The sequence below is a fragment of the Danio rerio genome, chromosome 21 (genome assembly GCF_049306965.1).
Source record: "Danio rerio strain Tuebingen ecotype United States chromosome 21, GRCz12tu, whole genome shotgun sequence".
In the NCBI taxonomy this organism is placed as follows: Eukaryota; Metazoa; Chordata; class Actinopteri; order Cypriniformes; family Danionidae; genus Danio; species Danio rerio.
Genome location: NC_133196.1, coordinates 21290983 through 21304620, shown reverse-complemented (window position 1 = coordinate 21304620; position 13638 = coordinate 21290983). Strand labels below are relative to the sequence as shown.

General features: G+C 34.5%; 1 protein-coding gene across 6 annotated transcripts in view; it reads right to left on the bottom strand.

Moving 5' to 3' along the window:
* Positions 1–13638, bottom strand: part of tnksa (tankyrase, TRF1-interacting ankyrin-related ADP-ribose polymerase a) — a 174401-nt gene that overhangs the window by 139834 nt on the left and 20929 nt on the right. For all 6 annotated transcript variants that reach the window (XR_012396727.1, XR_012396728.1, XR_012396729.1 and 3 more), the window contains exon 3: positions 13321–13416. Coding sequence is in view for 3 of the 6 variants with exons in the window: in XM_068218960.2 (XP_068075061.2) it covers positions 13321–13416 (96 nt within the window). In the remaining 3 variants the exon portion in view is untranslated. The remainder of the gene's footprint in view (positions 1–13320; positions 13417–13638) is intronic.

Below are 13638 nucleotides of genomic sequence, written 5' to 3'. Positions count from 1 at the left end.
AACAAACCCCTGCGATCTGTTCATGAGATCGGCCAGATTGGTGAGTACCGATCAGGTCATTAAATGTGATTATCGGCCGATACCAACCTTCAGCTGATCGATCTGAGCATCCCTATTAGTCAGTACTGAAATCTAGCACACCCAAATTTATGTTGTAGAAAAATATTAACTACAAATTTTAAAAAGAGGCAAAATCAAGAGAAGCAAAAAAAGTAGTTGAAATTTCCTAGGTCGTAATAATTTTTTTGCATTATTTTGAATTAATTTAACTGTATTATCTTTTCATTTCTAAATATGTTTGGTGACTAAAATATTATTTTATTAAATATGTTTAATAAATCTGTTTTGCTTAAATGTACCAAAACACAAAGCCTATATTCACTAAGAAATGGATAAAAATATTAATTTTCAAAATGGGGTGTACTTGATTATGCTGAACACTATGTCACAATATAATATAATATAATATAATATAATATAATATAATATAATATAATATAATATAATATAATATAATATAATATAATATAATATAATATAATATAAGAAATCTATAAAATGTGACTGTAAGGACATGTATAATGCTACAAAACATTTCTTTTTTTAATGCTGTTGTTTAAAAAAGGTAGCTGATGCATTATAATGTAAACTTACAGTAAGACAAAAATCAATGCTTCCTTAAAGTTAATTTAATTTATTTGATTTATAAACTAAAAGTTTCACTAAATCTTTAAATAACAGAGCTAATCTATTAAACACTGACTGACATGAAACACGATTGCACAGTTTCCTAAGGGGAAGAACAGTCAAAATGACGAGATTCTAAAGAGAATGCTGTCAGCCTGGCTGAGAACATAGATCCACAGCCACATCAATAGCCCAACTGATCCGGGACTATCGGCACTTCATTAAACTTGTTATAATGCGATTTAACCTCACTTTCTCGTTGCTGAAGGTCAGAGGCATTAGTTTCATCCCTTGCTGGATTAAAACAGACTACATTTGCACAACAAATTCTGTGTAATATAGACAGAAGATAAATGACAGTTGGAAAACTAGCGATTTTGTTTAAGATCAATTTTTAAAATGAGCTGGTTTATGATGCAATAAAAGAGACGACATCATAGCTTAAGCATGCTAATTCATTTAAATGTATGCATACCCACATATTCACCTAGGGCAACACACGTGACAAATGAAATCTCTACGGCCCTTAAATTAGACTGAAAATATGCACTATTGGTTTGTTTAAACCGATTTGGGAAAGAAATTGGCAAGAATATCAAATTAATTCATTTCCTATTGGACTAAGAAGGTAAACAAGTTTTTTTTTTTAAATACTTAAAATGAACTACTTCTTCCTTAAAGTCCTACAATATTAAAAATTACACACATGAGAGAAGCTCTGGGTTTTTCAGCAGGGTTTATGATAAGGTATGAGCGCTCTGCCATAAGAAAAACAAAGTATAAACAGGAATTAAAGAGTGAAAATCCCTTTTAAGACCTTTTTTAAGACTCTTTTTATACATTGTAAGACTGTTTAATAACTTCTCAACCGGAAACACTGGCGAGGTTTTAAATTATTGTATATTTACTAAATATTAATGTAAGAAACTAATCCAAAACTAAGACATGATTCATATACTGAATATAAATCTATTAAATCAAGCCAATTCAGCAGGTTGGCCCTCGTAGAACTGCAGAAATAGTTGTGTTGCCTTGGTTATTGCAGTAAACAAAGCAGCATGATGTCAAATCTAGTAGGAATTCATTGGCTGTTTTTCAATACCAATGCAAAGGTCAGACTTGCGTCCTTGGAATTTTAGACTTGCCAAGTTCAGACTTGGAAGAACGAACTACCAAGGACGCGAGGACACAAATCGGGTACTTCTTCAAATGGAAAGGCAGTGTGCTTTATAACGTCACTAACCTCACCATGGATTCATTGGTTCAATAAAATTATTTAATTATATAAAAGCATGGCCTTATAATTAATATTATATTGATATAATAAATCTATATTTTTGATTTTAAAAAAACGGTAAACATAAATTACTATGTGAAGTAAAATGTGTTATTATACACAGACTCGTATCTTTGATTTTCGGATTTAATAAACTACAATAGACATTATACAAGTATAAAGTACAAGACGTAAACAATAGGAAATAAACATAACGTTAAGCAATTTGGTAAACAAATACAAACATTGTACAACACGTCACATAATTAAAGACAATTATCAAACTGCCAAAATAATACACCTGAAAACAAATAATAGATTTAAAAGACCAAAAAACTGTCCGTTGTCTACACACAGAATGTATTACATATCATGTTTTAACTACACTAGACAGATGCAATCCAGCAGTACATGCGTGATGGACTGGCTGAAATATAACCACATATACATATATCTATGATCGGGAGTTTTCCCGGTGGTCAGTATGCAAATATTTATTTAAATTACGAAAATTATAGTTTTACATCACTTTTCCACATCCATGGATAAGTGACTGCATGGATATTGCTGACAAAGAGTGTGTTTGTGTGCATGGAAATGTATTATCCACTCTCCCTGTTAAATTTGATCTAATCTGTGTCCTGAAACACACCCCTCTCCCGCACTCTGGCACCGCAGCATCTTGTTGTCACATTTCATTGTTTGCTGGTTTTTTTCAACATATATAGCATAAGCCTAGTATTTAGTGTGAGTTGTTGCTACTTTTCTTAAGGTGAGTGAGTGCAGTAAGAGACTGTATTATCATCAATACTTGTTGAGCACACAAGTTCATAACATCTAAAAATGTAAAAAACTAAATCTTACCTATAAAATGTGATGCATCTGTGCTTTGTTTTCTTTGTTTGCTCGTGACACCCCTACACAGCGCTGAAGTCCAGCATCTTCACATTGGCTTTAGTTTTGACTAGTGCGGCTGAATGAATTAGTCCTGTACCAATATGGCGGCGCTATTAACGCATGCTCAGGGTCCGAACACAATATGTAGTGTGTGTGTATATATATATATATATATATATATATATATATATATATATATATATATATATATATATATATATATATATATATATATATATGACTTTTCGCGTCACATCTCGATGCATCCTTGGCAAGAGGGGCAGAGCAAGTACACATTCGGGAATTTTATCTGTACTTGGCAAGATGAACTTTGAATTGGAAAAGTACTTTAACGACGTTTCATGAGGACACAAGAACGCAAGTACAGACAAGAACGCATATTAAGAAACAGCCATTGATTTCATTAACTACACAGCATCCTGATATTCACAGATTTAATTCAGGCAAACTTTAGCATACATTGCGTAATCAAAAATGATATAAAATTTAGAACCTTGCAAAATAGTATTTAAGACTTAACTTTTTACGGCCCTTAAATTTTTCTACGCTGATAAATCAACATTTAACAGTTTTAAGACCCCGCAGACACTGTAAAAAGTCTTCTCCTGTTCAGTCAAAATGAACTACTTCTGTTTTAGAGCAGACATGAATATAATTTTGAAGATTTCAAAAGGCAAAATATTTGCCAATCCTCTTCTCTTTGCTATGATGAAAGTCCAAATGGATATTCAAAAAAACTGCGCTACAGAAAAAATGAATTCACTGAGGTAAAAAGACATCGTTAATAATAGTTCTGTAGAAACAAAATATCAAGATTTTACCACTTATGGAAATGCCACACTTGAAGTTTGCAATAATCAATCCATCTTTCTTCCCCCCAAAGTTCCAGCATTACTCCCCTCAGAAAAACAGCATCCAAAGCTCTCGGTGACTTTCTATTCCCCTTGACATTTTCCATTTTCGACTCCACATTGCTCAGTAATATGACCAACATAAATCCATTCTCAGATAGAAAGGAACACACACAGAAAAAGGCGCCACATTAGTGAGCAATATAAAAGCTCAGAGGTTCCAGTCCCTGGGAAAGATGTTCTGAAAGAATGCAAGAAAATAATGGATAAAAGGGCTTGTTTTGAAGCCATGCATCGGTCCACAACCCGACCGATTCAGGTCTGTATCTCATAAAAACATTTAAAAAGCTTTCTTGCACTGTTTTTATGCTGTAGGGCACTGGTACTTCAAACATCTTTCCATTACACACATAAATGTCAGAGTCATCATTCAAATGCCTTACCCTGGGATTCGCTCTTTAAGGCGCAGATTTTTAAGTTTGTCTTTCGAATTGAACTTGCGTTGATTCAAAAATACCAGTGTTTTTATCATGGGAAGCGTTCTTAATGAATAGCACCTCTTGAAAGTCAATCATGCAAAACTAAATGAACAGCATTTTGTTCAACGTGGCAAGAGGATGATATGCCAGCGGCTATTTGATTGTTCTATTCTGAAGTGTTATGAACTAATCTCGGCAAAAACGAACAAGCTGAGCAAATTGGATTCATCAGGGCTGTAACAATAGAGAAATTTACTCACATCTGATTATAATACAGCACCAGAGATGAGGTTAACTCTGGTGTTTGAGAGCAGCAAAACAAAACTGATTTAGTTAACAGCTGCAATCTCATGCTTCATCATTTCAGAATAAGCTCATGTATGAAGTGCGCACCTCGAATAACAAGTCTTAACCAGGTCTAAATTGTTTCTATCAAGTTTCACTTTTCTCTGTCTCATATTAGAAGCAGTGTCATATTCTGGTTCTTACACTTTTCCCAAAGTCAATTCAGGCACATTCCAATCACTTTCCGGATGCTTTTACAAACTTTTTCAGTGCTTTACAAGTGTGGCAAATGACTTTCACACATATACATACATCATCACATTATATCAGATTCTAATCATTATTGTTTTCTGAAGTATAGTATAGTCTTCTCAAAAACAAAGTTTGATGACAGATCAGCCCCAAGCCTAACATTGAATTACTTTCATTTACTTGCCTACTTTCATCTTAAATCTGTCATCTTTTATTTTAAATTTAGTTTTATTTAAATAGTAGTTTTTATTACAATTATATTGAGATAGATTATTACGAAATCAACACTAATACATTTTTAAGCAGTTTCAAGAACTTTGTCCAAAATCTAAGCACTTTTCAAACCTTAAAAACAGTAGAATCAAGCATTTTTAAATATTTCCAGTAGCCATAAGAATCCTGCATATTAATGAGTTGCATATTAATGCTTCATCATTTCAAAATAAGCCCACATATGAAGTGTGCACATCGAATAACAAGCCTTAACCAGGCCTAATTGTTTCTATCTAGTTTAACTTTTCTCTGTCTCATATTAGAAGCAGTGTCATATTCTGGTTCTTACACTTTTCCCTAAGTCAATCTTAAGCACATTCCAATCCCTTTCCAGATGCATTTGCAAACTTTTTCAGTGCTTTACGAGTGTGGCACATGACATTTACATACATAAACATACGTCATCACATTATATTAGATGCTAATTATCATTGTATTGAATTGAAGCAGGGCTGCGCCCGGTCAGTACCTGGATGGGAGACCGCACGGGAAAGATAGGTTGTTGCCGGAAGTATTGTTAGTAAAGCCACCAGGGGGCGCTCAACCTGCGGTCTGTGAGAGTCCTAATGCCCCAGTTTAGTTAAGGGGACTCTATACTGCTCAGTGTGCGCTTTCTTTCGGATGAGACGTTAAACCGAGGTTCTGACTCTATGTGGTCATTAAAAATCCCAGAAGAGTAGGGGTTTAACCCTGGCATCCTGGCCAAATTTGCCCACTGGCATCCATCTATCATGGCCTTCTAACCATGCCCATGTCATAATTGGCTTCATCGCTCTGTCTCCTTTCCACCCATCAGCTGCTGTGCGGTCTGGCGTAATATGGCTGCTGTCGCATCATCCAGGTGGTTGCTGCACACTGGTGGAGGATGAGGAGATTCATGAGTGAGTGAGTGATTCTGGATGAGTGTCCAGAAAAGCGCTATACAAATGTATGGAATTATTATTATTGTTATTATTAATACTATTATTATTATTATTATTATTATTATTATTATTATTATTATTATTATTGTTGTTGTTGTTGTTATTATAGTATTAGGAAAATCTTTGATGACAGGTTTGCCTCATCCCTAACATTAAATTACTATCATTTACTCTCTTAAATATCACTAACTTGCATCTAAATATATATTTATATTCATATTTATATCAAAGGCACAGATTTAAAAAGGCAGATCACACAACAGGCACATATGCAGACTCAGAGCTTTAATTTTATGGAAAAGTAAATAAAATATTTCTATTTTCCAAGTCGATATGGCTAGGAACTTTATTAGATTCATGCAGAGCTATGAGAAAATAGTTTTGTTCAGACTGAGATATTTGGTATATGGATAAAAAAAAAAAAATGGTAAGACTACTTAACTCAGACTCCAAGAGCAAATACAAAAGCAATTAGATTTGCTTTATTTCAATTGTTTTTTTTTTAATTGCCTACTTAGTAAGATAGATTGCAACAAAATCAACACAATGACATTTTCAAGAAATTTGTCCAAAATCTAAGCACGTTTCCAACCTTAAAAAAATAGTAGACTCAAGCAATTTTTAAAGATTTCCAGCACCCATACAAACATATTAATGATAAAAATCACTTCTATAGCACAATTAAAACTTCAAATAAAGAAAAGAAAATGCACTTTAGACAGTAGAAATCTTTTTTGTTAACATTTGCAACCTCATGCTTCATAATTTCAGAATAATCCTACATATGAAGTGTTTACCTAACAGAACTTTTTCAATCAAGTGTCTCGTTTCCATTTCTTGTGTCATATATTAAGAGAAACACTGCAGTTGTTTTGGAAATAGACTTTATTTGAAGTTAAACAGTTGAGTTTTTTTAACTTTTGAATCAATTCAGTGGATCTTTGGGTCTGGTGGGAGCACTTTTAGCTTGGCTTAGCATAAATAATTGAATTGGATTAGACCATTAGCAACTCTCTCAAAAAATGTTTTTAAATAATTGTGATGAAATTCCTGTTTAAACGCTTGACTCTGTTGCTACATTGTGTACTAAGACCGACAGAATATGAAATGTTGCTAGTCGACATAGCTAGGAACTCCAGAATTTATGCTAAGCTATGAAAAAGTGCCTTAGCCAGATCAGGAGATTGGGTGAATGGATTAAAAAAATTAAGACTCAACTGTTTAACTTTGTTCCTTTAAAAGCAGTGTCATATTAATCATAAAGCTCACATTTAAAGCACCCTTAAAACCTTACAAATGGAAGCAAATGGTGAAGAATGTGGGCACTTTCTTAAACATGACATACATTTATTAGCACTTAAGACAGCAGTGTTCTGCCAGAATTATTTAAAGTTCTGCTCGGCCACTTTTTGTGCAATTCTTGCAATTTCACGTTACATTAGCCAACAGAATATCGCAGACTCTCTTGAACTTCTCTGCTAAAATGTGCATTTTACAAATACATTAGAAAATTACACACACATACACATACACATACACATACACATACACACACACACACACAAACAAACACACACAAACACACACAAACACACACAAACACACACAAACACACACACACACACACACACACACACACACACACACACACACACACACACACACACACACAATTGAGCTAATAACATCCCTATCTGATCCATCAGTGCTCCAGCATGAATAAAACGGCTCATGATTCATAAAAACCATTAGCCTTTTAATAAAGGAAAAAAGATAGTATAGCAAAAACACGAAACGGAGCATTGTGGAGCACAAAGCGCAGTACTTCAGCAGTAATTAATCATTCAGCATAAAAGCTAGAAAGCAAGTGTGTCTAATGCAACTTAAAGGAACATTTTGTCTTTGTAAGGACATCATACGATGGCAGAGGCATTACCACATGATGAAAGTCAAGCTCAAGGTCCCTCAGAATCTGTCATTTCACAGTGGCAATGGCTCCACATGGGTGTTATTTATGTGTCAAATATAGGCATGAATCAAACTGTCGACTCTGGTGTTCTCTGAAAGCCAGCGTTTTAAACCAGGGATCCGTGAAGAAGACATATGAAGCCATGAATACTGATGACATCTCTAACTATCTGAATGAAATCTAGCTAATAATCGGTTCACCACTGCATAAAATAATCATTGTGATGGCACAAGTGAAAGATAGTTTTACTTGTTGCTGCGAATTGTTTTGTCCTAAAGCTCAAGCCATAAAAGATTCAATGTTTTGAATCACTATACAATATTAAAGAGATATTTCTTTCTGAAAGGTTAATTTACTCATAATTTACTCTCTTGAGTGGTTCTAAACTTCGAGTTTATTTTTTCTGTTGAAGAAAGCTGGGAATCTGTGACCATTGAATTCCATAGTATGAAGAATAAATACAATGAAAGTTAATGCAAAGGCCGATTTCTTCATATCTTTTCTTGTGTTCAACAGAAGAAACTCAAACATGTTTGAAACGAGTAAATGATGTCAATTTTAATTTGCGCGTGAACTATACTTTTAGGATTTGTCCAATTTGTCAGTTTTTATTCATTTTAATCCGTATGACAACTTATTTTTCAGCAAGTTATTTAAAACAGTCAGAAACTGCACTATTATTTGCTATTCTTTTTATGTGTAATAAATCACTGCTGTATATTTAATTACATGCTGACAAAATGCACCAAAAGATTACAAATCTTTACTGTCACTTTCATCAATTCGATCAGTCTTTGTCGTATTAATGTTTTATGACAAAAAATAAACTGAAAATCCAACTTTTGTTAATGTAAAGTAACGATCAAGCATTCTCTGAAGAATTGTTTACTAAATTAATAAATTATTCATTCAACTCCAACAATCTGCAGAAAAATATGATATCCATGTCGCAGGATGAAAAGAATTGTGTTCCCATCAGGTGAAGTTTTTTTTCCCTCTCCGCTGTCGCCACTGCCTCGCATGGTTCAGGATTGGTAGAGCTAGGCATCGATGAATTGGCTCTTCAGTGTTTGAACTCTCAGTAATGATTAAATCACACTGAACTGAGCTAAACTGAACTGAACTGATCTTAAACACTAAAACCTGAACCACACTGTTCCAGTTACTGTGACCATTTATGTGAAGCTGCTTTGACACAATCTACATTGTAAAAGCGCTATACTAATAAAGCTGAATTGAATTGAATTGAATTATTTTAATATTTTGAGAGTCTGTGTGAGTCTGTGTGAGTTTTGCCTGCCTCGTCATTACCCGGTCCCACAAAACAACACCAAAGCCAATACATGTTTACGCTAAATGAGCCTCATAAATAATACAAAAAAATATTAACTAAAGTGTTTACAAAGCACCCAATTGGTGAATGTGTGATAACTTTGGACACCATAAAAACTGATAATACCTAAAAACATGCGTCATATTAGAGGTATGAACCTACACTGGTCTCACGGTTCGGTTACGATCATCAGGCCATCGATTTGGTTCAATTCGATATCTCGGTGAATTGACGATACTTTCCATACACAGTTTTATCTTTGGTGGGGGGGGTGGCAGTCTGTATAAACTCTCACACACACACACACACACACACACACACTTGCTCGCTCAGGAGCGATATTGTTAGACCGCCCACTCACGTTTAAATTACACAAGAGTCCCGCGAGAATGCAGACCACTCTCCAGAAGTATCGCTATAACAGCTGAAAGGAGAGAAAAGGTCAAGCAAGCAGGTTTACCACGATATATTGGTCACCCCTATATATTTATATCATTTTAAATAATCGTGATTACAAATATGACCAAACAATCATGATTATAATTTTTCCAATAATCAAGAACCCCTTAAAGTGATTGTTCACCATCTACAATTTGTGTGGTTCAAAAATGCCTTGGAATAAATAAAAACACTTACTCGGGCTTGCTTTATTTTTTAATTACAACTCAACAGTTTATTGGAAAGCTTTCATCCAATAGCCAAACCAAACTGCACACCTTGGATCAAAAAAGCAGCCAAAGTCCAAAAAGTGCAATTCACAGCCAGCCGTACACTGAACTGACCTAGACAAGTTAATACGCGTAATAATTACACTGTAACATCGAGACAGACTTGATGACCCAGAGGTTTATTCGGAAGCTGTTTGAAGAAAAAAAAAAGCAAGCAGATATATGCTTACAGATGGTTGGATGGCATTAGACCTCTTCCGTCTCGCCTTTTGGCAACCGTGATGCAAAACATCTAATTCGCAATGTAATTTGTGCGAGCTACATTCAAATTAGCAGAACGAAAGTGAGAGGAGTAGAACTTGCCTTGGGCAAATAAACAAAAATAATAACTCGGTTCACGTTGCTCAGCTTCTAAGTGAATATTTCATATAGTAATTAGAGCTTAGCTTACTGGAATAAATAAAATAAAAATGGAAAAGTTGAATGTTGTGTAGAGTCTGAGTGAGATATAGCTAGCCAACTGTGATTAGGAATGAAATGAATGCTGCTCTTCAATATTTCTGGACAGATGATGGGAAGCTCGACAGGCAGGGTCAGGTAGCCGGGAAGGAAAAACGGATCTATAACAATTATCTGAAATACTCCAGAGACTAGAGCTCTGCATTCTGCTCTATTTATACACACAAAACCAAGCACATCACCTCTGTCATTCACACCAGGAGCTGCCATTTATTCCTCATCACCTTATTTTTGATTTGTTAGACTGAGAAATGGAGATTAAATAGGCTTGCATTCATGAGTTAATGCATTTTGTATTTGCTCAACATTGGGAATAATTCAAGATAGGCATTTTTTCTGAAGTGACCTTCTGATTAATTCGATTTTGCATTTGATGCATATTTCATTAGAGAATTAATTTCTTATTACGTGGCATGATAAATGATCAACATTGTTATGCGGCCAGTTGTTGTGGAGTCTAATGTGTTTTAATAAAGCTCGTATTGATTTCAGAAAGTGAATCGTTTTATGATGCATTACGGCTGCGTGTTTCTGTGAGGGATGAAGAGTGAAGTTTTACTACTAGGATACTTGTTGCCAGCAAAACGTATTGTCAGTTTGAAGAATTCATTCGCTGACGAAAGGCTTTCTACATTCCTCGTGTAAGGGATGCATTTTCCAAACAGGAAATGATGCAACTGTGTGTAAACACAATTGGCATGTCTAAGAAGACAGTGTAGTAGATCAGCAGAGCCTGATTATACATGCATCTCTGCCCACAAAACAATACAAAGAAGCAGGGCTAAACAATACGAGTCTGTGGGGTACTAAATGGAAATCTTGATACACTCTTCAAAAGTGATGGGGGTTTTATTATAAAACAAATCTTTTTTTAGCAGTATGCGCGACATTTTGAAATGTAAAGAACCTTTTTGACTACAATAAAGATTTTGTAAAGAGGAAAGATTTCATGGATGTTAAAAGTTGTACTAGGAACATTTTTTATTTAAGATTGTACTTATATCATTAGTAAAGCTGCTAACAATACAATTAATTGATCAAATTTAAAAATAATTAGGATAAATCATTATCAATACAAATAAACACAATGATCGACAATTATGTGTGCCAATGAAACAATCCATAAAATGAAAGCATAGTAAAGCGTCATTCAATACGGATTTTTCAATAGTGACTATAAGGGCTGGGCCGATTAACGTTATTATATGGAATTGCGATAAAATTTATGTGGATAAGGATGAAAAGCTCTGGACATCTTTAACTCGATTTTGATCTAAGTGCCAATCACACAGCAGACACATGCCACAACAGAAAACTAATTGTATTGATATTAGAGATATGCTACGTCACCTTGTATTGTTTAACGAGCTTGATCCACTTTCCCGCCAGCAGTATTGTAGCTGTTAAACTGCTGTTTATTTTTATGATGACTATTTTAACAAAAAATATACTTATTGTATGTCCTAAAAATAAACAATTTCTAAATAATTAAATAAAAAAAATATTTATTTCAAAATAACTCTGTAATTGTTTATTTTTAGGACATACAATAAGTATATTTTTGTGTACTATATATAAATATATCGAAATATAGATAGATATCGCTCAATTTGGAAAAGAATTATCGATTATTTCCAATGATTAAAAGGGAGACAAAATAATTACCAAAAATTACACAAATAATGAAAGCAATGAGCACAACAGCTGTTATCTAGTGTGAAGCACTGAATTCAGGCATTCTTATGAACCGCTGTTATGAGTTTGTACATGTTGGTATTAATGGAAAACTAACCAATCAGAATCAAATGTAAGATTTTCCAGCAAATACTTGACTTTTTTAAAGTTTAATAACTAATGCTAACAAATAAAACCCTACTGTAAAATGTGAACCAATATTTACCTCAAATTCTCCGAATGAAAGGACTGTACCAATGTCAAATTAAGTAGGAATATTTTTATACTGTTATCAATCAGCATGATAATCTTCAAGTTGGCAACTATGATCAAATTAACTGGCCTGTCCAATACATTCATGACTCATGAAAGGGTCATATCTATATTTTCATAGATATAAAGAATGAATAAAATTTTGATCAATCCATGACAAACAAAACTCTCAAATGGTTTAATTACTCAAATATGTCTTTTGTTGCACAGGTAACAGCCAAAAACATATTGAATGGATTTTTCTTTCATCCCAAAAATCATTGGAATATCAAGTAAAGATTATGTTTCATGAAAATATTTCATAAGTTTACCAATGTAAATGTATAAAAAATATATTTTTGATTAAATGTGAGTTGCTAAGATGTACAACTTTAAAGGAGATTTTCTCAATATTTCGATTTTCTTGAAACTTTAGATAACAGATTTTCAAACAACTGTTTCTATGATAAATATTGTCCAATCCGAATAAAACATGCATCAATCAAATCATTATTTAACCTTTAAGGTGATGTATAAATCTCAAATCTAAAAACTATAGACACTTATGACAGCTTTTGTAGTGCAGGGTCATAAATGTCCTCCAAAAATGCAAAACTATTAAAGCTGTAAACAATGCAAAACAATTACTAAAACACACAGACAAAATCCAAACAAAGTATCTCAATACTCAATATTAAGACAATGATCAGTATCTTAATATTCAATATTCCTAATATTCAATCGCCCATCCCTACTAGAGAAGAGAGAGCACGCAGGCAGAGAAGCGCTCAAGGACAACAACAGTCTCACTTTACACAAACACACCAAACGTGGAGATACAGATGCATAACAATGCTGCTCCGTTTCAAAGCCGTGGAGACACTATCAGAGTAGCAGACAAAGGCAAACTGCGTTCAGCTGAAGATCAAAACACTGATAAAAGACAGAATGTGGCACTTACCTGTGAGGACAGCTTTCGCGGACGGGTCGGCCAGGTCCAGGGCAGACTTGCCGTCGGTGTTGCGGATGTTGGGATCGGCGCCGTGCTGGAGCAGAACTGTGCAGGGAAAACACAAGCAGTATCGTAACTCAGGCAGGCAGAGGCTGTTGCTGGGGCCGTTGGCGCCGCTGACTGGGAGCGCTTGCCTCGGCATGGTGCAGACATAAACACACATCGCACACCAGCGCACCAGGAGCAGCAACGAAAACAGCCCGCGCGGAAAAACACACACTGCAGTGAGACGGGGGGGGAAAGCCCATGTTACTCAGAGAGAGACTA